The sequence below is a fragment of the Urocampus carinirostris genome, chromosome 1, assembly GCF_059441175.1.
Source record: "Urocampus carinirostris isolate Australia breed hairy pipefish chromosome 1, RoL_Ucar_1.0, whole genome shotgun sequence".
Classification (NCBI taxonomy): Eukaryota; Metazoa; Chordata; class Actinopteri; order Syngnathiformes; family Syngnathidae; genus Urocampus; species Urocampus carinirostris.
In genome coordinates, this window is record NC_142349.1 from 60,410,920 (window position 1) to 60,436,299 (window position 25,380).

General features: G+C 39.9%; 1 protein-coding gene and 1 pseudogene across 1 annotated transcript in view; one reads left to right on the forward strand and one right to left on the reverse strand.

Moving 5' to 3' along the window:
- LOC148376454 (arf-GAP with GTPase, ANK repeat and PH domain-containing protein 3-like) overlaps positions 1-25,380 on the reverse strand; it is a 165,608-nt gene that overhangs the window by 41,632 nt on the left and 98,596 nt on the right. The window contains exon 13 of the mRNA XM_088347315.1: positions 8,324-8,479. Within this exon, the coding sequence (XP_088203441.1) occupies positions 8,324-8,479 (156 nt within the window). The remainder of the gene's footprint in view (positions 1-8,323; positions 8,480-25,380) is intronic.
- LOC148376456 (U2 spliceosomal RNA) lies at positions 18,636-18,725 on the forward strand (annotated as a pseudogene).

Below are 25,380 nucleotides of genomic sequence, written 5' to 3' on the forward strand. Positions count from 1 at the left end.
TCTACGTATGGCATGCAAACATATAGAAATACCTCACCATAAATTGACAAAATAAATGAAAATGCGTAAATAAAAGAACAAATTGCATTAATAACATATTTTTAGAAAGTACATGACTTATTTATGTGTTCATTCATTTATGTGGCATAAATGTGTAGGTATTTATCTATTGATACATGTATTTCTACATATCGCAGATGACAGTGCCCAGAGGTGGCGAAAGGTGAGCTATGGTCGGGCCGCCACGCGTCAGGCAGTCACTTAAAGTGCTCGCCATTCCCCGTGAATTAATGAGCAGTTGGGAAGAACAGGCTGAGGCGGCGCCCATCTGTAAATGTCAGAGACGCCGCTTGCTCATTTTACACATCATTAAAGCCAATATTCCTAACCTGTATCAGAGCAATCAGGAGCAGGCCATTACTGCGACAGAGACCCCCCACGGGCTGGTGGGAGAAAGGGAGGGGGGACACCACGACCCAACACAACATGGAGAGAAACAACCAGAGCGTAGGAATGGGCGATACCGGGAATTTTGGGATCAATCCGATCCAAGTAAATACATGGTATTATCGATTGATATTTCATCTTATACTTTTGCTTTGAAATGTCAGGATCATTAAATGATTTAACCCTTATTCCCTCAGGTTACTTTATTAAATCTCCTGCCCGCTACTATCAATAAACAGCAGCTCGCACACCCCGACGGAGCTTTTATCGTCGCCGGCGACTTTAATCGGGCATGCTTAAAGGACTGTACTTCCCAAATTCATTCAATACGTGGACTGAGCAATTAGGGAAAAAACACTGGACCGTGTGTACAGTAAGATCAAACATCTAGTTGGATCCGGCCATCTCTGTCTGTCCCTCAGTCCCTCACCCCCTCAAACATCCCCCTCCGGAGGAAAACAAAGCCTATGCAGTCAAGGACAGTACAAACATCTTCTTTGTTCCTTTATCTCTTTGTTTTCTTTATCCTCACTGTAAAATGTGGACCCGGAGTGCCACGTCCAATTTCGTTGTCACTATATATTCAACCCATGTTGTAACAATGACACTAAAGTTATATTCTATTCTTATTGTAAGAAACAAGGCTAAAAAAAAGCATCTTCCTCCGTCTTTTGGTGCTTTTGTGGGTCTAGAGCACTAAAAATGTTTCATTATTTATCTAAAAACTACATTGTAAAAATAACAGTATAGAAAATAAATATAAATATTTCTATTACATATATTTAAGTGCAAATGCAATGAGCCAATAACAGACTCGAACATTCTGAGTCCTCTCGTCCATAGAAATGCATTGCAGTTAGTAAGTTTTTGTCGTTTTTTTCCGACCATTTTTAATACCATTGTCCACCCATTATCTGCACTGCTTATCCTCAGTAGGATCACAGGGGTGCTGGAGCCCATCCCAGCTACCCTCAGGCAGTGGGCAGGGGACACCCTGAACCGGTTGCCAGGCAGTTGCAGGGCACACAGAGACAGGCAACCATTCACAACTAGGGGCAATTAACCTCACATACATGTTTTTGGAATGTGGGAGGAAACCTGTGAAATGTGTTCTTCTGTGACATTTGCCATAACGCTCTTCACAGGACGAGAGAGTAAAACGGGAGGGGCTTAGCCAAAGGTCAATTACACTATCCACTGATCTCAAACCTACATGAGGGCAAGGGAAAACTCAAAAACCTCAACATGAGGAAAATAAGAAACCTTGAGAAGGGGCCATGCAAGAGGTAACCCCCCTTCCAGGATGACCAGGCTGCATTGCTGGAATGTATAATAACACTGTATAACAATATCAACAAGACAAGTAATATATCTTCAATTGCAAAATAGCTTGAAAATAAAGTCATTCATTTAAATGAAGTGTTAATTGTCTCTCATTGGCTCTGTTGCTATAGTGACAACATATTTACAGGTTTTTGTTCAGGAACAGCAACATGTTAATATTTTTGGTTGCAGCTGGTCACTCTATATAGGTCGAGCTTTTTCATGTGTTTGTATAAATCTGTGGTGTTGCCGCAGTAACAGACTATTTTACCACACAAATTACCCTTAGCGTTTTCCTTTTCTGTAGTTGAAAATCCACACTGCACTGTTTATTTTTTGTCTCTGTCATTTAGCTTCTGGTAGGGGTGGCACATAGATTTAGACTTCTCCCTGGCAGGAAAGATGCAGAAGCAGGCTAGGTAGGGAGAGGTTCTAAAGCTGTGCCTGTCAATCATTCACTCAGGCATAAACTTAGAGTGGCCGAGGGAGCTGGGTGCGATAGCGAAGGGCTGAGCTATCTGAATAAGGTAGCAGCGCTTTAAGGAAATTGGTGGAGGAGCGAGGTATCCATCCAGGAACAGTAGTGTGGAGTACTTGCTTAGTATCGATTCTATCGATATTTGGATCGATCAGCTCACTCCTACCGGTGAGCGATCGCCATCCGTCTGACATACACCTCTGCACACCAGCACCAGCCGATAGTCCAATAAACCAACACATGAAATCAGCGCCGTAACCGCTAATAGCTAGCGCGTTTAACAACAGAGCCCGATGAGAGCGGCGGCCAATTAAACGGCGCGGCTGTGGGCAGCCCCAAATGACAATCTTGTTATTTCCTTTCCCTCCGCCGGGTGCGCAGGAAGTCATTACCAGCGCTCGGGCTCCGGGGACAGCTTTGGGAAATGAGAGCGAATCGGGGAGCGACAAAAGAAAGAAAAAAAAAAACAAAGTATTGAGATAAACACCCGCCATTAGCGGAGGCAGTTAAGGCGCCATCTCCTAATCCTCAGCTGGACTCCAGAGGATGTTAACCCTTGCTAGGATGAGGTGCAGGACATCTGCGCGCTACCCGGGCCAAACTTTTTGTGTTGCTTTCAACTCGCTAACTACTTATGAACTTCTTAAAGCACCCTCAGAACAAAAGCGATTTCGAGCGCCATTCATTTGCAGTCGAGATGCGGAGGAGTAAACAGCGAGTTTGAATGGAGTCTTCGTAAACTAAATTAGAAGACGACGGCTAACGGCGTTTGAAGAGTTGCTAAAACTTGCAATGGGGAGCTACATGGTCCATGGTTTTTATGGAAAAAAATATACCGTATATCCTTGCATATAAGCCTACATGGCATATAAGCTCACGCCCTAAAACTGCTTTAAAATATCCACATATTGAAAGAAATACGTACCAAAAACATTAAACGTGAATCTAAACAACAATAATTAATTATGTAACAGTATTAAAGATAAAAATAAAATTACTCTAAAAAAAAATCAAGGGCTGCATCTGGTACAAAATGCTGCAGCTAGGCTTTTAACTAAGACAAGAAAGTTTGAGTACATTACCCCGATGTTGCTAACCTGCATCGGCTCCCTGTTCGCTTAAGACGTGACTTTTAGGTTCTCTTGGCATTATACAAAATCATGCATGGACTTGCCCCCTCATATCATTCAAATGTAATTTCCCCCTATGTTCTGGTCCGGAGCCTTCGCTCTGAAAACACTGGTCTACTAGTGAGCCCAAGAACCAAGAAGAAAAACCGCAGGTTCGAGAGCGTTCTCCATTCGGGCCCCGGTGTTGTGGAATGCTCTGCCAATTTCGATCTGAAACCTCAGTGGATATGTTTAAATCCAGGCTTAAAAAACACCTTTATTCTATAGCTTATAAATGACCTATATTTCCTGTTGACAATATCTGTCTATTGTTTGTTATTGCAACATCCATTGCAGCCTGGTCATCCTGGCCATCCTTCATGTGTGGTCCCTTTCCTCATTTTCCTCATGTTGAGGATTTTGAGTTTTTCCTTGCCCTCATGTAGGTTTTAGATCAGGGTGATATAATGTTGTTATAATAGTCTGTAGTTTGCAATAATCTGAGGTCTGTGCAGCCCTTTGAGATTCCTTGTGATTAAGGGCTATACAAAAAAACACGACTTGACATTTAAAGTATTTTTAAGCATCACTTCAATGGCAGACACTTGTCCTATATTTTTCTATTTTGCAATTATTTCCTTCTTTGACTCGATCATTGTCACATTTTTTCACTTTTCTTCCCCTCATCACTTACTTTCCTGAGACCATTATTATAGGCAATACAACACACTAAATCACAATAAAATGAGGGGTGGTGTCCCTTTCAAACACAATTGTGAGAGTGCCCATTGACTGAACAGGAAGAAGAGGGGGAGCATAAGGACACGACATGGTTGTGGAGCAATGTGGACACAAGATGGAGGCTGAAATACAGTGGCCAGGCAAAGCACCGGAGTCTGAGGATTGTGCCAACAAAAAGGCCTGACTTGCTCTTCTTCTCTTGCTCCCCCTCCTCCCTGTTACATTATGATCTATGCGCATATAAGCCAAATCTTGTTTTCAGTATTGTATTTTATAGTTCTAAATTTGGCTGACTGTACATCATAGACCCAAGTCTTTCCCGGCCCTCGTCTTTAAAGAAATTTTTCAAAGAAAGATCTCAACGGCGGCCGCCGAAAAACACATTATGTGGTCTCACTGCGCGTCCTGCATCATTCTTTAAGCACGTGAGAAGTTCATCACATTGCTGCGTGCACCATATTAAGCGGACAAATGTGAGAACAGCCTTGCAACAAACAAATGCATCCGGATACCGGAAATTGAGAATATTCCGAGATTTTTACAGTCATATTACACTATCCTGTGCGAAATTTATCATTGAGAAACTTCTCTTTCCTACAATAGTTAGTGAATACAATTTTTTCAGTAATTAGTTACCGCATGCATATTTACAATCCATATCGCTGAATGAACTATTCAGTCCTGTAAAAGTGCTACTTAGACAGTGGCGACCTTTTCTATCAATATACCCCCAAATCAAATAGAAATACTTTTTTACAGAACTGCAAATAATCTTTGGAAAAGAATAAATCATAATTGATAAAAAGGTTTTGTACATCAAAATAAACTCTTTAGTACGGTAAATGTACCACTACCCTCGAAGACAGTGATTTGAAACTGTTTCTGAGCAAATAGCTCCAAGTGATTCCCCCTCTATGGAACTGCAAAGTATTTTTAGAAAATGTAATTAGTGGATAAAAATTTGTGGAAACATCTAATTAACATGGCCATTACATACTTTAATGCCCTTACATTACATCCAAAAATATATTTTCCGCGTTTGTTTCCTTATTCTACAATGTTTTATATGATTCAATAAAACAAGAAAATAGTTGAAATTTTGTGACATGCCAGATATCAGATAATTTTGCAAATTTCAAATAGTATCTTTAAAATTTTTGTTTAAAAAATACAGTATAATTTAGGTATTTTTTAGATAACAGTTTAAGTATTTTGTTAAATATTTTTTCTTTTCTAACAGAAATTACGTTTTTAAAAGGTTTTCATGTTACTTAAAAACAGTCAACATTTTTCTGATTTAATTTGAAAAAAAAAAAAAAAAAGGAAATCTTTTTAAATGAGAATAATTATGTGCAAATTGGTCAATATTTTCAGTATTTTTTTGGGCGGGAGAGCATATAAGTAAATAGAGAAAATTGTTATGTATAAAACAATGCAAGTTATCAAACTCCAATTTTACAAAACAAAAACACAATTGACCCTTAAAGCCAAACTAAACCAAAAAGCTAACACACAAAACAACAACAACGACATCAAAAACAATACAGTAATCCCTTGCTGTATTGCAGTTTACTTTTCGTGGTTTTGATATTTTGCGGATTTCAGTCATGCATTGTGTTCTGCATTCCGATTGGCTAAGGAGTTGCCTCGCCCCTTTTTTGCCAGTGCGTCAATAACGTCTCGGTCTAAGTTGTACACAAACAGCTTTAACAACCTAAATTTCATACATAGAAGTCATTCTCAATTCCATCATGTCAACAAAACGCTCTGGACCCACAAAAGCACCAAAAGACAGAGGAAGATGCTTTTTTATCGCCGCTTAAGTCGGAATTTCAACATAAAGGAGGGTAAAAGCAACTATGCTAATTTTTGTTTTCCCGATAAAAAAAAAAAAAATTCATCTGAAGGATAGTGTCCTGAAATTAGTTTCAACACTATAACACAAAACAGTATAGCAGTGAGATTATTTTTAAAATACAATTTTACAGTTCAGTTATATGTAAAATAAAAATGTTTATAATGTAATATTATAATGTATTTATAATTCGGGCCCAGTATTTTTATTAGTTAACTGCTTAAGCAAGTAAACATGGTTGGTTCTTTGGTTTCAATTTATAATAACAGGTTTGTACTTTGCAGATTTTGATTGTCGTGGGTCTGTTTGGAACGCAACCCCGCGAAAAACGAGGGATTAATGTATATACTTTCCAGTTTTCTGTCTCCGGAGTTGTTTTGTAGAGGCCACTAAATAGCTATGGCTAGCGGCTAGCTTTAAAGTTTTAGCGTCTTTTGAGATGTGTTGCAATACCGGCAACAGACTCTGAAAATTAAATAAAATAAAACCTAGTAAGCTCACTTTAAATTCCCCAGTGCCCACATAGTTTAGGGCCAGGAAACACCTTATAAACAAAATTCTTCCAAAGTATTAATGCTCATATGACAAAAGTAGTGACCCAAAAATGCTTGGAAAAACGGACACAAATCTTTGTTGCTTTGTAATCTTACATGCCGGACAGGCAGGAGAAGAACTCAGAGATCTGGTCAATTGTCTGGACAAAGCATCAACCCAGTGAGGGATGGAAATCAGCATGGAAAAATGACCAAAGTAATGACCAATAACCCCCAATGAATTACAACAAACATCACCACCAACCACCAAAAGCTCTAACCTGTCACCAAATTTAAATATCTTGGAGCAGTCATATCAGAAGAGGGGTCAGAACCAGTATATCATGGCCAGGTTAGCCCAAACCCTAACAGCACTTGCCAGACTTAAACCCAGCTGGAGGAAGAACAACAAGAACATAGCAGTGAAATCAATGAACAGACTCATGCAAGCACTGGTATTTTCATCTTGCTCTACATCTGCGAGACTGTGAATCTTACAAGACTAGATTTTTTTTTCTATGTTTATAACTGACCAAATCTGTTGGTATTGTTGTTTGCAGGATCTTTGTGTGAAAAGTTATAAACGACAGTGACGTCACCACCTTAAATTTCAAAACATGGGTGACTTGGTGGTGATGACCACACGGTCAACAGAGTCATTCAAACCCCGAAGAGCAGCTGTCACTAAGCGAGTATTATTTTTTTTCTTCCATGTCTAATGATTATAAATGCAAAGCGTCATTTAGGAGGCGTCGACGCCATTGTTGCCATTTTTACAGCGTATCCATCTCGTTGATTGATCACGCGGCTCGTCTGACATCCGTTTTATGGCCTCCGCGATGCGTCTGAGTGTTTCCACAATGCCATCCAATTAGAGTGCTCAATTCATCATTTGTGCGGCGGGATCATTATTAATTGGGGGAAGAGTCGGGCTGACAATCCCCCGCCGAGATGGGCTGCGTCTTCTGGATGGGCCAGTTATCGGATGCAGGGGTTGTACGTAACCATGGTAACAATGACTTAGTTCTTTTAAAGTTTGATGTCAAATACAGTGTTCATTTTACCTCTGAAAAGTGATGGGTCCCGGGGACTCGCATGTTCAAAAAAATATGGGTCCCAACAGAGATCTATGGGTCCCCAAAATTTTGTGTTATCGAGGTGGAAATCGTAAATCAGAGACGAATATATTATATAAATCTAATGTTCATTCAGTTTTAATCATCAAATTATTTTTCATTTTCTGCATCAAATTATTATTCGTAATATACAGATTGAAGGGATAACCACAAAACTGTCTTTGTTTTTATTTTCTCCTTTTATACTTCCTTTTTTTCTTAACTTCTTTATACAACAGAATTCGTAATATCAATCATCAAAGCAAGTGAGCCGTTTGAGAGCCGGCTCTTTTTACTGAGTTGAGCAGAAAAAGCCGGTTCTCTAAAAAAAGACGGACTTCCTTTCACTGCACAGCGAGATCTCGTTGGCCGAGATCGGCGCGCGGACGAAAACTCGAACCGCGACACCAAAACAACAATGGCGAATCTGCCTGAGAAAAAGTTGGGAGAGCAGTAAATCTTTGTTAAAAAAAGTCATCGGGTAATAATGACAATTTTGTGGCAAAAAGGTTGCGTCCCGGGGACGTTGATTTGATGTATCCCCAGCAAAAATGATGCGTCCAGGACGCAGGGACGCGGGCAAACGAGAACACTGCAAATATAAAAAGACTAGTTTGCAGGTATCCAAACATTGTTTTGACATTGAAAAAGGACACATTAAAAAAGGCCTTGTTTTTAGATCAGCCCATATCCTATATGAACTATCAAAAATGATTTCCTACCTTCATTTCCTGCAGAAAGTCCATCAGGTTTGGTGATGCCCGTGCTCTTTTTCCGTCTGTGTTTCTTGCGGTTGGCGTGCGGCGAAGGAGGCGGCTCTAGTTTGGGGCTTGTGGCGCTGCCTGCGCTGCAACTGGACGGGTCACTCGTGCCGTTGGCTAGGGGAAAAAATGGTGGTTAAGTCACACTTAATGATAATATTTTTTTTGTAAATAGCCAGAAAGATTAAGAAAATGCACTGCATTAAGTTCTTAGTTTGCTCATTTTAAACATGTTTCCTTAGACAATATTGGGAATTATTTTCATTTCATTGTTTCTTTAATTGAAAATTGGAATTCTAAATGGATAAAGATCCTTTTCTGATTTTCTTTGTAGCGATTTGAAGACTGACGTTTTTTGGTCAAAAGTGTTTTTAGACAATGTTATTACTTGAATAAAACAATTGCAACAACATAGCGATCATTAACAACTATACAATTGGTATGAATATTACTTAAATATTTGTAACAACCAACATTTATAATACAATAATGAACAATAGTTTTTGTGGTTTTCAAATGGTGTATTTTGTAATTTGCTATAAACTTGTATGATAATAACTACGGAAAATTCTTAGTATTTGGTAGCTCTGCTAATACTTATTATACATTCTTATGTGTCATTTCATTTATTAAACAAGTATTGTTGAATGAAAAGAACAACAACACTTAGAAGTAGAAAAATTATCCAAAATTAGCCATTCCCTGATAGTTTTACTATCCATCCATTAACCCCACTGCTTATCCTCAGTAGGGTCACGGGGTTTCTGGAGCCCATCCCAGTTATCTTCGGGCAGTGGGAAGGGGACACCCTGAACTGGTTGCCAGCCAGTCGCAGGGCACAGAGACAGACAACTCACTCGCTCATTCACACCTAGGGACAATTTGGACCGGCCAATTAACCAAACATGCATGTTTTTGGAATGTGGGAGGCAACTGGAGTGCATGGGGGAAAACCCACGCAATCACGGGAGTGCAAACTCCGCACAGGAAGGCTGGTAGCTGGACTTGATCCCATGAGCTCAGAACTGTGCCGCCAACACACTAAGCACTCAGCCACTTGGGTTTTACGAATTTTAGTAAGTTCAATTTGAATATTTATCTTTGTTTTTCCCTAATTTAACCTTATTTTCAACGAAGATATGGTCAAACGGTTAAGTTTGAACTGCATTGCAAAATATTTTTTTGTTTTTTTCTCACTATACAGCCTAGGCTGTTTTATTGTCAGTTATTGAAATAAAATTCGAATGAATTAAAAAGTGCACAGTACTGCATAAAGATATCAAAGCATGACACTGTCTGATTTTAAATGAAATGATCTGCATTTATATAGCGCTTTTCAAGTCAATGACTTCCCAAAGCGCTTTACATTGTGCTTCACATTTCCCAATAGCGGCCTTGTATTGCAGCCATGTAAGACGCTAACCTGCTTATTGGGGGTATTAGGGGTTCAGTGTCTTACCCAAGGACACTTCGACATGAAACACGGACAAGCCAGGATTCGAACTGGGATCCCTTGATCCCAAGACGAGCGCTCTACCTCCTGAGCTACTGCTACCCCCGTGTAAATGGTCACAAAAGCTAGTATCGTAGTCTATTTACATCTACGAAAAAAATATTTATATTGCCTTTTTGCCCATTAACGCTAAGTTTTATGTATTTTTGTCTTAGTTTAAAAGAAAAAAGTTTTTATTTTTTTATGTCTATTACAATCAATATTTTTTGGGGAAGTTTGCAAAAATAGCCAAATCTGCCCAAGAAATTATTGTTCTATTAAGTTTTGCGTTATTTTCCTGATTTTAGAGAAATTAATTTTACAATGGAGCAAATGTTTTTGCTCATTTGATATATTTGTTATTTCACTAGTTAAAATACTTAAATACAATAAGATCCGAAATTTATTGTTTGGCCGTAGAAGTAAATATTTCTTTCTGTTTTTTTTTTTTTTTTTTTTTTTAAGGGTTGATCATATTAAAACAAAAAAAAATAATTGTTTAACATCCTTTTTTTGCGGAGTACTAGAAACAATTTCTCAAGTGTCAAGCAACAACACTGTGACCAGGTTGGCTCACGTTACAATTTCTGTTTTCATATATCAAACGTTTTATCCGATTAGCTACAAGTAGCGATTTATGTTGATACAATACACACAAGGCATGCAAATTGTGGTAATTTGACAAAACTCATTAATGTCAAATTACCACAACAAATTAGCCCAAAACATATTTCCTTTAATTGGACCTTGGAGAGCAACACGTGCCCCAAGTGATTGTCAGACTTCATTGCAACAGTTTGTAGCTTTTCCCTGGCTAGTAAAACCCACGAAACAATAAGAGCCACCCCAGAGATCATCCATTGTACTCCTCCGGGTTCCGTAATACGACCTAACAACACCGACCGTCTTCATCATTTGTTTCCTAGGAAACATTTCAGCACTTCCTCGAGTCAATAAAGCTGCGACAACATATCGAGTCACTTGTTTGCTTCCTAAATTGCTCAATTATTTGACAAACGCTCGTAAGCATGAGAAATGTGTGTAAAAAGCAGACAGGAAACTGTTACCCCAGCCACTGTATTGTTGCTTTTTTCCACAGAGTGAAAGACAGCTACGGGGGCCATCAGTGGACAAATGGACACCTCAGTTAGCCCGCGGCCAAACTATATGACTCTCTCAGATTGACGATGGGGGGGTAGCTTTGTTTCTTGTAAGTGATTTTATAAATGTGATATTAACCTGTGCTACCGTTGGGCGAAGGGAGAGAAGGATGGGGTGACGGGAGGGGGTTGTCAGCTCACCATCCGTCTGATTTCCTGACATTTGACATCACTTTCCCTTCGTCTTCCCCCTCCGGATGCCATTATGAATCTGGGAGTGGAGGTCTGAGGAGTGGGGGGGGAAGACGGGGGCCTGAGGGAGGCAAGCAGGGAGGGAGGCCGGTCCCTATATTGCTCTCCTTCTTACCACCCTGTGCGGCGCTGGCAGCCTCCTCTATTGTCTCCCATCAAAAGCTCATTGTAGTGTGGAAAACTCCATTCATTTCCCTGAGCGCCGTTTTGGCCCCCGGGGGCGGAGTGCAGGAGGACAGCGAAGCTCGCGGATTATAGCCGGCGCCGTCGCCAGTTGCACATGCCGTAATGGGCGGCGCGGCGCCATTAGCCAGTGTACAACATTAGGCCTAATTCAGTCATTACCTTTAGGGAGATGGGGCTGTATCGGAGGAGTGGGATGAGCTCAGCGGGGGATTGGAGATGCCAACGTGGAGGAATGGGAGCGTGGTGATGGTGGTGTGGGCTTGTAAGGGAGGGAACTTAAACTGTGGATGCCCACGGATTGTTTGCAAAGTGTTGAGGGAGAGACCTGAATGTTTAAGATGAGGATACTGGAGTAACTTGCAGATGACAAGCTGCAAGGGAAAGTCCTTGACTGTTACCAAATGCTAAATCTATTGCACAATGGTCATCCTAGAAGGGGGATTACCACTTGTGATGCCCCTTCTCAAGGTTTCTTGTTTTCTCGTGCTGAGGTTTTGAGTTTTTTCCTAGCCCGCATGTTGGTTTAAGATCAGGGGATGGTGCAGTCCTTTGAGCTATATTGTGATTAAGGGCTGTACAAACAAATGTGACGTGACTTGACATGATGCAACAATGTGAGTTCAAACAGCTGTAGTTGAGCCACTTGCACATCAGGGAGAGCATTATTCGACTCTTTGTTGATAAAAGTTGGCATTATTCATTTTTTGAGAAGTTTGTTTTGTTTTGGTCTACTAGTGATCCCAAAAGCCAAGAAGAAAACCGCAGGTTCGAGAGCGTTCTCCATTCGGGCCCCAATGTTGTGGAATGCTCTTCCCCCTGAGATTTGATCTGCAACCTCAGTGGAACTGTTTAAACCTAGGCTTAAAACACACTTTTATTCTCTAATTTATGAATGACTTATTTCCTGTTATTGCAACATCATAGCAACCTGGTCATCCTGGAAGAGGGATTACTTCATGTGCGGTCCCTTCTCAAGCTTTTTTTATTTTCCTCATGTTGAGGTTTTTGAGTTTTTCCTTGCCCTCATGTAGGTTTTAGATCAGGGGAGGGTGTAGTAATAGTCTGTAGTTTGCAATAATCTGTGGTTGGTTTGGGACTCATTGTGAATAAGGGCTGTACAAATAAACGTGACTTTACTTGACTTTTAGGAAATGGAAATGTTTCAAAGAAAATCCAGTTGCATACTCCAAAAAAGGAATAAAAATTCTTACACAGCCAGCAGAAATGTTATTTGATTTTAATAATAATAATGATATTTGAAACCAGAAACCTGGTGGCCACCTTTTGCAGTGTGTGAACTGGTTTTAGTTGTACCTTACAGACATACATTTCATAGTAAATATGGCATGTTCCTCCAGAATTGATATCGTTAAATGTGAAGTTCCCCAAGGTTCAGTTTAAGTACCAATACATTTTAATCTGTCCATGCTTCCCTTTGGCAATGTAACCCGGAAGCACAGAGTCACTTTCCATGGTTACGTAGATGACAACAAGCTGTACATTCCTATGTAAGTCCTATGGATACCCTTTAAAAATGCATTTTAGATATTAGGTCATGGATGGCAGAGAATTTCCGTGAGCTCACCCAGGACAAAGAAAAGGTCTTAGTCATCGGTCCTGAAAGTCAGAGAGAGAAACTTTTACCAAAACTACAAGAATTTAGACCTTCAGATTGCGGGCGTAATTTTTTTACTGAGGGCTCTATTTTATTACACATATCAAAAACAACTAAAATTGGATTTTATCATCTAAATAATATAGCCAGTTTGCCCATTTGTCCCTCGGGCAATCACGGAGATGCTGAAGCATGCTTTTATATCCTCTTGTTTGGATCACTGTAATGCTCTGCTCTCCGGTCTTTCCAAAAAGAACATTGCCAGGTTGCAGCTACAACAAAAATCAGCGGCTCACATTACACCAGTTTTAACAAGACTGCATTGGCTTACAGTGCCTTTCAGAATAAGTTTTGAGCTGTTTTTACTAGTTTTTAACAGTCTATCTGATTTGCTTTTATTATACCAGCCCTCGCTGTTCCTGAGATCCTCTGGCAGCGTTTTTTTTTTTTTACTGTTTTAGGAATAGGACCAAAACCTATGGTGAAGCAGCATCCAGCCACTTTGGTACTCACCTACGTAACAGTCCCTCAAAGAATATAAAGTCTGCAGGGAGCTTTGATATTTTTAAGAGGAGGCTCAAGACCTACTTTTTTAATTTGGCTTTCAATTGATCATTTTTGATCAGTTTTATTTCTTTAACTTCTAACCTTTTACTGCAACATATTTTACTTTTTATTTCACATTGTCATGTTTGAGTTCTTTTTTTTTTTTTTTTTTAGATTTTTATTTTTTTTTATTATTGCACAGTTTCCTTATGTGTTTCTTATCAGTATTGTTCGGTTCCATGAGGCCATCTGCTGACAACCCTTTCAATGTAAATAAGCCTCCTTTGGGGCCTTTTCCTCACATGGTTAGTCTGTGCCTTTCCATCATCACATTGTATTTCTATTACTATTATTTTGTTTGTATTGTATTTTAACCACTGTGTGTGTCTGTGTATTCGGCGTTTCAGGTTGTTAAGTGGGGATGAAGGAGGGGATTTTATTGTGTTATCGTACACTTAATATTTTCATACAGCAGTTTAAGTGGCAATTTATGGCATAAAAAATGCTTTACAAAAAATTTGGACTTGATTTGATTACTAAGCATCCTTTGGTTGTCTCCAGCGCTTCACCTCCAAACCAAACAATTAACGTATAAATGTTTTCAGAGTCTTTCAGCTTAAGGAGCGATTAAAAAAAAGGAGTAGTTGCGTCACATTAATAAACATAGCTGCCGCAGTGGCGGCAAGCTCTTAAATGGTAGCACGCAGCCACACATGTAGCACATCCCGGCCCCGGCGTCTGTTTCAATTTCCCTGCTCGCCTACAACAGCCCCCCTGAGAGCAGTCATTAGCTGCCTCAGACAGCTGGGGGCACCGGGGTCCTCCGTATGCTTCGACTCCCCCCCTTCCCTCTACGTGCTAACGTCTGTCCCCCCAGCTCTCGGCCGTATGGCGAGGACGCGAGACGGGAGCCGCGTTCCGCCTCCGCCATGACAGCCAGCATTTGTTTAATGTCGCTTGAGGTTAAAGGGGAGGACCACGCCTCCGGGGAGGCTGCTCTTACACGGCCATCAACACCTCTAATTATCAATTTCTGCCCCTAATGTTGTGGAAAATGACCTCTGGGTCCCAACATCCTCTACCTGGAACAAAGATGGAGATATGTGGTTGAGCTACTGAGTCAAGTTGGGCGACCCGTCGCTCAGGGCTAAATGTGGCCCCTGGTTGCAATTGATCCAGTCCGGCAGGCCCATCTGCTTTGGCTGTGCTGAACCCACCTCAAACACTGACTGACCAATCGCAGAGTAGTTTTCTGATATGCAAAGACATTTGCTCGATAAGTATCCTTTTTCTTAGTCTACTACATTTGAAACGGGTTTTTTTTTGGAAATACATGAAAATAAAAAAAAAAAAATTCATTTTGTTCCATCTTATTTTACAATGTTTACTCTATTTTATCACTCGTCTTGTTTACTGGGATAGGTAAAATTTTGCTAATTTTAAAATAAATAAAATAAAAAAAAGAAGTTTATTTTAAGTATTATTTTTCTTTACTTTTTTCCACATTAAACAGAATAATTTTTTTCTCACTGAATACATCCACCCATCCATTTTCTGCACCGCTTATCCTCAATAGGGTAGTGGGTCACCAATTGCAATTATGGTTATTTTAATTAGTATTTCTATTTATCCCTTTTTCATTAAATACGACTATTTTTCTCTGTTAGTTGTATTGAACTTATTTTTTGTCCATTTAGACGAATAAAATGTTTATTTTAAGTAGTGTTTTTGTTCAAAAGAATAACATTTTTGTCACTTTATTTTACTTGGAACTTTTTTTTTTAAACATAAAGATAAATAAAACCCAACTGTGTTATTTGAATTATATTAATCTGTACAATTTCTTTACAAATTGTTAAATAGGATAACATTTTTCTTGCTTAATTTATTTTTCCCGTATATAGATAAATTAAGCAGCACGGCGGCACAGTGGTTAGCACGTGTGCAGCACAGTTCTGAGGTTGTGAGATCAAACCTCCTGTGTGGAGTTTGCATGTTCTCCCCGTGCTTGCGTGGGTTTCCTCTGGGCACTCCGGTTTCCTCCCACTTTCTAAAAACATGCATGTCAGGTTCATTGGCCGGTCCAAATCGTCCCTAGGTGTGACTGAGCGAGCGAATTGTCTGTCCCTGTGTGCCCTGCGACTGGCTGGCAACCAGTTCAGGGTGTCCCCTGCCCACTGCCCGAAGATAGCTGGGATGGGCTACAGCACCCCCCGCGACCCTAGTGAGGATAAGCGGTACGAATAATGGATAGAAGATAAATTAAATACAATTTTGTTTATTTCAATTAGTATTTGTTTACGATATTTTGAACCTAAAAAATCTATTATAGCAGATGGTAAACAATTCTGCTCTTTTCAAGAACATTTTTTTTTAGAAATGAATTAAAATATAGTAAAATTATTTTCTTGTGATAATGGAACAATAATACTTAAAACAATCCAAATTATTATATTTTACTGGATCGTATTACATTGATAATTTTGAAGATCATTTTCCCATTTTTTTCAGAGAATAATTTTTTTAAAAGTTTACTTTATTTAATATTTCATTCATAATAGGTTTATTGATTTATGTTTAATAGTTACCTAGAAAAATAAACCTCAAATAAATCCCTATTTTTTTGAAAATCAGTTTATCAGATTTTAAAATGCCATCCCAGCTGTCTCCAGGCAGTGGACAGGGGACACCATCAACTGGTTGCCAGAGAGTCACTGGACAGATACTTTGACATTTTATTTTAGTTTTTTGCCCCAGAAAAATGAACCTAATTTTAATTTGACTTTTTTCAAAAATACCATATTTAACTTTTTCTCACCCAGTGTAAAATAGATAAAATAAACCCAAAATATTGCAATCAGTTTAGGGTATTTTTTCCTTATTTATTACTTTTTTAATACACTCTTAAACAATTGGTCAAAAAATTACCCAAGTTTGGGGTCAAAAAATGACTAACTCCAATTCTTGAGTTGATTTCACCCAACTTCCTGTGTTATCTTTATAAAATCAACAATGTTCTAGATTTGTGTGCAAGTTCATTCAGAAAAAATAAAATAAAAAAATAAATATATATATATATATATATATATATATATAACCTTCAAAATTGTCCGGACGGTCTGGATTATTTTGTTTGGAACAAGCTAAACAATTGTTTTTTGTGTGTGTGTAAAATCACCCAGAAAAATGCGTTAAATCAACCCAAATATTAGGTTGGTACATTCTAGACCAAACATTGACCCCAAGTTTCATTAGAGCCAAGAAAAGTAAGAGAAAAAACAACACATATTATTTTTCATATTTGGTTCTTTAAAGTATTATTTTCTTGTCTGTAAATAACAGAAACATTGGTATTTTTTTTACCCAAATGTTTTGCCTAATTGCGGGCACACTGGTGTACTGTATATTTTCCACAGAGTATCCTCAGACCTTTCACGAACCGCAGGATTCTAATGGCAAAGACGTATCCGGAGAAGTAATTTCATTGTTATTCAAAACGCGGTGATTCCGCCGGGCCCCTTGACACGGCAGCCCTGCCTGTCCTCAATCAAACGGCTGCAATTAATGGCAAAAATTAGAAACAATCACCGCCTCCCCCTTATTATCCTCAATTAGAGTGTACTAATCAAGGCCTGATCGCGCTCCGCTGCTCTCTCCAAACTAAATGTCAAACTTCATTACGGCACGCCGTCGAAATCAAACCCCCCAACATGCCATCACCTTCGCATCGGGAGGCCCAGCGTGGAAAAAAAGGGCTGAGCATCAATTTCAAACTTAATACTTTTCTATATTACAAGTACATGTGCTGGTGACGCATTCCTTATAGGACTACATTCAAAACGACACGCCCTTAATCATGTTTTTCAAATAAACCTTTTTTCTTCAAGTTGTTCCTGTGCCTTGAAATATTGAGGATTAAAAGGGAAATTAAAGCCAAATAAATAATTATTATCATACATTTGCAACTATGAGTAGTTCATTTTAACACATTTCTATGACTAACTCATTGATTTCCATTAAGAGCTATTACCGTAAATTCCGGACTATAAGCCGCTACTTTTTTTCCCAAACTTTCAACTCTGCGGCTTATTCAGTGATGCGGCCAATTTATGTAATTTTTCTTACGGCCGCCAGCCGGTGCAAAAGGTAAGATTTAGACTGCAACTTCTTAGCTTGTGCACAAATTAAATTAGCGTAGCCATATCTTCATCATGCAAATTGCAAAAAGAAAGGCACATGACGCAACTTTCAAGCTAAACGCAAAAGAGGAGTCCAATATAGAAGGAAACAGAGCTCCCGCACGTAAACTTTACTTTGCGAGCGTGATACTAGCATGTTTTTGAATAAGGGAGCGTGGGACGACGTCGATATTCCAAAGTCTCTTTCCATTACTGAAGGAAGACGATTTTGATGACGTCAGTTATAAGGAGGAAGATGAGGACGGTTTACCGTGCTTACTACAAGTACGGTATGTTATTCTAACAGAGCTGTTTACTGTCTTGCGAGCGTGTTGCTAGTAGCATTTTGCTACCTTTCACAGGCACGGTTTGGGATGAAAGTTATAATATTATTATTAAAGCTTTGAAAACTCTCTGGGTGTACAGTCTTTCTTTGTAAATATGTGTAATCATGTATAATATGTATTTGCAACTGTATATTTTTGTAATGTATTTATTTTAGAAACTTATTCTGATATGTTTTGTACGAGCAAATGAGAAAGAAGGGGGGGGGGCAAACGCAGGCTGAAGGGAAGTGGAGTAAAGGTGAGACGTATTTGTGGACGCGGCCGACAATAGTGGATATATATTTTTCCCACCCTTACCTTTGGAAATATACACTTTTTTCCTTGGATTACTTTCAACGGGCACCTGGACTCTGCAGGTCTGCATTAAATCTTAAGTACCGGTATCATTTTCCGTTCATTTTGCCGACTGTTTTTTGGACTGTATCGGGTATGGGTTTGGCGGCTGTTGTTTTTGGACTAAGATAGAACAATAACCCTAACTTGGCCTTTCAACGGCATCTGCTTCACGGCCAGAAATTCGTTCAGCCTCAATACAACATACTGTACTTGTAGTGAGCACAGATTTTTGCAATCTGGAGATGGAATAAGAGCTTGCTCTGTCCACTCCACGCATCGGCCCGGTATTGCAGTACCTCCGGGAACGGTGCATTCGCAATGATCGCAGCAAGGCTTTAGGGCTAGGACCTTAGCTTGGCCTTTTGGCTGAGAGTAAGAGTCCCGGCTCCTTGGCTTTGTAGCGTATTATGAACTGACCGATAACGGATAATGGATAATGAATAATGAAGATAGAACAATAACCCTTAAACCCCCCCCCCCATTTCATGTTTGTATTGCGATTTTTCAATGTGGGCGCATGCGGCTAATATACAGGTGCGGCTTGTGTATGTACAAAATTGGTTTTCCTCCCGAAATGTGGTGGGTGCGGCTTATAATTAAGTGCGCTCTATAGTCCGGAATTTACGGTATCTCAGATAGGACATTGACAAATGTAATATCACTCAGTGACTCAGTCAAAAATGTAGGTGTCATATTTGACCTCGATCTGTCCTTTCAAACACACGTTAAGAATATTACGAGAACTTTCTTCCATCTTCGCAACATTGCTAAAATTCGCCCTATGCCGTTCTCAGTGGGATGCGGAGATTATAATTCACACGTTTGTTACCTCCGGTATCGGTTACTGGAATGCACTACTCTCCGGTTTCCCGAAGTCCAAAATCAAGAGCCTTCAGCTGGTACAAAATGCTGCAGCAAGGCTTTTAACTAAGACAAGAAAGTTTGATCACAGTACCCCAATTTTAGCTAACCCGCATTGGCTCCCTGTTAGCTTAAGATGTGATTTTAAGGTTCTGTTGGTAGTATACAAAATCATGGATGGACTTGCTCCCTCATATCTTTCAGATTTAATTTCCCCCTATGTTCACATCCGGAGCCTTCGCTCTGAAAATGGCCGGTCCAAATTGTCCCTAGATGTAAATGAGCGAGTGAGTTGTCTGTCCCTGTGTACCCTGCGACTGGCTGGCAACCAGTTCAGGGTGTCCCCTGCCCACTACCCGTGGATAGCTGGGATGGGCTCCAGCGCCCCCGCGACCCTACTGAGGATAAGCGGTGCAGATAATGGATGGATGGGAAAATGCCTGTGACACACTAGACAAGGTTCTGTGGCACCCTTGCACTGAAAAAACCCTGAACTACACAACATTGCACAAGTTAAATAGGGTTGAAGCTCTCTTTTGATATGTGCGATGCGTATATAGCAACATAGCTAAATTTTCTATGAGTGAAAATACCAAAAATAGGCTGGCATCGGCAATCCTCATTTGAGAGAAACGTCTGGCACTGAATGAGTTAATAACTTTTTGTAAATATCTCGTCTCATCTCATTAGCTGTACCGCTTATCCTTATTAGGGTCGCGGGGGGGCCTGGAGCCCATCCCAGCCATCTCCGGGCAGTGGGCAGGGGACACCCTGAACTGGGTGCCAGCCAATCGCAGGGCACACGTGGACAGACAACTCACTCGCTCAGTCACAACAAGAGACAATTTGGACCGGCCAATTTACCTGAAATGCATGTCTTTGGAATGTGGGAGAAAACCTGAGTGCCCGGAGGAAACCCACGCAAGCACGGGGAGAACATACAAACTCCGCACAGTAAGGCCGGTAGCTGGATTTGAACCCACGCAGGAGGTTCCCACGACCTCAGAACTGTGCCGCACACGCGCTAACCACAGCGCCGCTGTGCTGCCCCTTTTAGTAAATATATATATATTATATATATATATATATATATATATATATATATATATATATATATATATACAGTATATATATATATATAATGAGGAAGTTATTACAAGTTATTTTGGAGAAAATGTACTCAAAAACAAATTGACTAAAAACCCTTAATACCCCCCAAAAAAAACCCTGAATTTTAAAAAGCAATTCTGGCAGTGGAACAAGAAAACTGAAGTCAGAAAGATAATAACGGTGTGAGCGTGTGACCCCAGATAGGTCGCCGATCGAGCAACTCCGACAACTCTGTTTGAAGCCCCCTCGACTTTAATTCAGCGCCAAAGATTAAAGTGTAACGAGGAGCGGGGAGTCTAAACAAGCGTGTGGCGCATTAAGAATGGCGGCGCTCATGAGCGCCAGCGTTAAAGAAAAAAATCGAGCCCCGGATTTAATCAAAAATATCGGCGCTCGACATTCAAGAGCTGTTGCGACGTCTACCTTTGCACAATGGCTTTACAAATGAGCACATTCTCTAAATAATATGGAAATGGTTACGCCATCTAAGACGTATTCATTCAGGGTCCGATAATCAATCTGGGGCTTTTTTTGCATCCCCTTTTTGTGTTAACCTGCAACCTTCGCCAAGGATAATGGAGTGACGGGGCTTCATTTAAGACCACTACTTGCATCGGAACACCCTCCGTTGATTGTTGCATTATGATGGAAGGCTGGTGAAGCATTTCAATCAACTTTTATGACATTGTCTACTACCGTGAGACACAATGTTTGGTACTGCGGCACGATCTAATGACAGTTGGCGCAAAATATTGCTTTTTGGACTGAAAAAAGAAAAACTCTTTACTCTATACCGGAAATAATAGGGAAAATATTTTGGGCTTGACCCTAGCCGGTTAAATGTATAGTATTCCCTTGCTTTTTGCCATCAGTCGGTTCTATAGCCACCTGTACTAAGTGAATTATATATGTGCAAAAAAATTATTCTGTTTACTTGTGTGCATCATTGCTCACATAAGAAAAACAATCCGTGAAAGGCACATGGCTATGTCATGCAAAACTGAGGTTATGTTAACATGCCGGCAATACAGAGATACCTCTGTCTTTGCAGTTAATGGGGACCAGAACCAACTGTGAAAGATAATAATCCGCGAAGTAGTGTCACATCTTAATCGGGGTGTTACTGAGGGGTAGTGTAGAGAGCGCAAGAGAGAGAGAGAGACACAGAGAGCTAACGAGAGACAGAAGAACAGCGATACAGACAGAGTTACCGTCAGACAGTCAGGAGCAAGACACACAGACAGAGAGAAAGAGAGAGCGAGACAGACAGACACACAGATAGAGAGACAGAAAGACACAAAAAGAGAGAGAGACAGAAAGACACATAAAGAGAAAGAGACAGACAGACACAGAGAAACAGCGAGAAAGAGAGAGCGTGAGACAGTCAGAGACAGACAGACAGACAGACAGACAGAGAGTGAAACAGACAGACAGGCAGAGACAGACAGACAGACAAAGACAGAGACAGGGACAGAGAGAGAGAAAGAAGGTGAGATACAGAGAGAGAGACATAAACAGATAGAAAGAGAGAAAAACAGACATACAGATAGTGTGAGACAGACAGACAGGGAAAGAGAAAGAGGCAGACAGGCAGAGAGGGCGAGACCGACGGACCGATAACTGAAGCGCGAAAAAGCAAGGGGTTCCTGAACCCAATTAAGGTCTCAGTTCGTTTAAGAATTCAGATTGCAACAAAAAAGACAGATCTGCGTTGCAATCGGGGACTTTTCTCCACAGTATGGTTGCTCTGGCGCTCTCGTCCATAAATATAGGGCTCGCATTTTTTCGCAATGCAATCCTCATTCACGTTTAATTCTAGCGCCACAGTAACTATGTGTCTGTCTTTGTAATCGTGATCTTGAATGATCACATAATCCGAAAACACCTGATTTAAACATGTAGAAGAAAAACTGAAAACGACACAGCTGGAAATAGCTTTGGGTGTGCGGGGGCACGGCGCTGTTTACCTTATCCACCACAAGGAGTGGATACCAAAATCTCCACGTGGTTGGCGCTAGGTGCATGCCGGTCTTAAAATCTAAGAAGCTGATGTGAGTTAGCTCATTTTAGGGCTGTTTAAGCCTACGACTTAAAAACCTACCCTGAACAAAGATGAAATTAAGCTTTATTCTTAAGATTTGCAAGGGATTTTAAACAGGTGTGCTCTGTAGTCTGCAGTTTGCTGTGATTCTATAGTTACGTTTTATTTGTATAGCCCTTAATCACAAAGAGTCTCAAAGGGCTGCACAGACCACAGATTATTGCAAACCACGAACTATTATGACACCATCCCCTGATCTAAAACCTACACGAGGGCAAATAATACACAGATATTGTCAACATAAATGGTGACAATTATTTCTCAAAAAAATAATTGCTTTTCACTAAGACGCGAAAAATAATGCTCGAAATGAGAACTTTTTGTACTGTCTACAATATAAGACAACTTTTGCTCTTTTATTTAATAAAATTCTTTAATTTAATGTATTTGTTATGGTCTTATTGTAGAATAAGAAAATAAAACATTAAAATGAACAAATTATTAGATAAAATATGTGAAAATAATTCTCATATAAAGTGATTTTGCCATAAAATCAGAAAAATAATACTCAAAATTAAAAAAATATAATAGTCCTCAATGTTATATATTTTGGCTCAATTTTAAGTATAATGGTTCTTAATTTGTAAATATATCTACAAAAAGTACAAATTAATAATAAGAAGGGGAAAACTTAAACACGAAAAGAAAAATCTTTTTTGTGTATGTTTTTTTTAAACAGATTGACATTTACCATAATCGGACATTTGTCATTTTCCAGAGAAAAATACATAAAATAACACGATAATATCATTATAGTTTTATTTTTACCAGGAGAATGCACCAAATAATATACACTGTCCCTTTAAGAGTATGATGTGCATTAATGAATTCGATGTCTTTATCGACAACCAAAAATGTGGAAATGAAGTTGTTAGATCAGTTTCAATTGAGCATAAGTTAGACGCCTTTTCCTGTTGACAAATATGAACTGGCTATTGTTGGGATATGATATAATGAAATTGTGTGTTTAATTGCTGTTAAAAATGTCTGAAAAAAATTGTTAAAACGTCACATTGTCAGATATAACGAAATTGTGAATATGCTTAATTGCTGTTAAAATTGTCGAGAAAAAAATGTTCAAACCTCACATTGTTTATTTGCTGTTAATAGTGTCAATAAAATTGTTCAAACCAATCCAAAGAGCACAATCGACATAACCTAAACATTGCATTCAAACATATGCGTTCTCAGCATACATTTGCTCGGAGCGACCTGCGATCGGTTGATGCCGGAGGCGGCAGCGCCTCCAAAATGAGCGCCGAAGCTCGCTGTCGGCCTCCCGCGGCGCTCGTCAAACGCGCTCTTTAAACTGCCGTGGCCTCGGAGAGAGGACGGGGAGCGCTTGGGCGGAGGAAGGGGGGACTAGAATGAAGTGAGGGTGGGGGGAGTCGCCGCCGCCAATCTAATGAGAACTACCAGAGTGCAAACATGCATGGAAATGACTGTTATTCTGTTGATGTGCATTTAAGTGCTTTTTTACTGCCAAGCACAAAGAGAAGGAAATAACTGGTGATGAATGGTACCCCCGAAAAGCATTCATTTTCCTCCCCGCAAGAGAAGAAAAAATAAAAAAAGGGGTGGGGGGGTGATGGAAAGAAAAAAAGAGCACGCTGAATATATTATTTGACTTCAGTCGTTGATGGCGCGAGGACGTTAACCTTCGGAGCGGCTCTGCTCATAAAGGTCGCGTGGAAGATCGCCGGCATGATCAGCTCATCAGCCGAACGAGCCTCCCGACGCTCGTAATACTCCTTAAGTGGCCCAAATTCGCGTTAATACGAAAAACGATAATTAGAGACGTTTTCTCCTTAAGTCATTTTACTGTATTTCACTTTGGTGTGTTACCATGAGAACTCCTAGACAGAATAGTCCATAGAACACCCATTTTAACTATTATTTATGAAATGATCTGCATTTATATAGCGCTTTTCAAGTCAATGACTTCCCAAAGCGCTTTACAATGTGCTCCACATTTCCCAATAGCGGCCTTGCAGCCATGTAAGGCGCTAACCTGCTTATTGGGGGTATTAGGGGTTCAGTGTCTTACCCAAGGACACTTCGACATGTAACACGGACGAGCCGGGATTCGAACTGGGATCCCTTGATCCCAAGACGAGCGCTCTACCTCCTGAGCTACTGCCGCCCGTTTACAGTGGTATGATAAAGGATAGGTACATTTTAGAATTCCTCACATTTCTGTATACAATTATTGTAATTTTTGGACTATAAGGCGCTCATAAAAACTCGAAATTGGCTCAAAATTTGAAAGTCAAGTCAAATCATGTTTATTTGTACAGCCCTTAATCACAAGCACCAAGAGTTGTACGGACTATGGACTGTTATTACTCAAATTAAAAACTCAGCATGAGGAAACTGAAGAAACCTTGAGCACATTAGGTAAACACCCTTCCAGGATGACCAGGCTGCAATGGATGTTGCAATGGATGTTAGAAGGGCTATAGAATAGAAGTGTGTTTTAAACAGTTCCACTGAGGTTGCAGTTCGAATCTCAGAGGGCAGAGCTTTCCACAGCACTCGGGCCCGAATGGAAAACACCCTCGAACCTGCGTATTTCTTCTTGGCTCTTGGGATCTCTAGTAGACCACTATTTTCCGAGCAAAGGCTCCGAACGTACGCCTTCAAACTTGGTGTGCCTTATGTACCGCAAAAAAAGGTGGATAATTTAGGAAAAGCATGGAAATGCATACAGTATTTATATATGTGTGTTACTTTCAGAGGTTTTACTTTATACTAGTATATTTGTGCGATGATTGATCAATCCAAAAACATCGCTGACCAAGATGGCAAAACATTGCATGCAATCGGAATCAAACCCTGGTCGCAGCAGCGAGAGCAATTAAAATTCATCTTCAGATACAAAAAAAAGAGTTGTT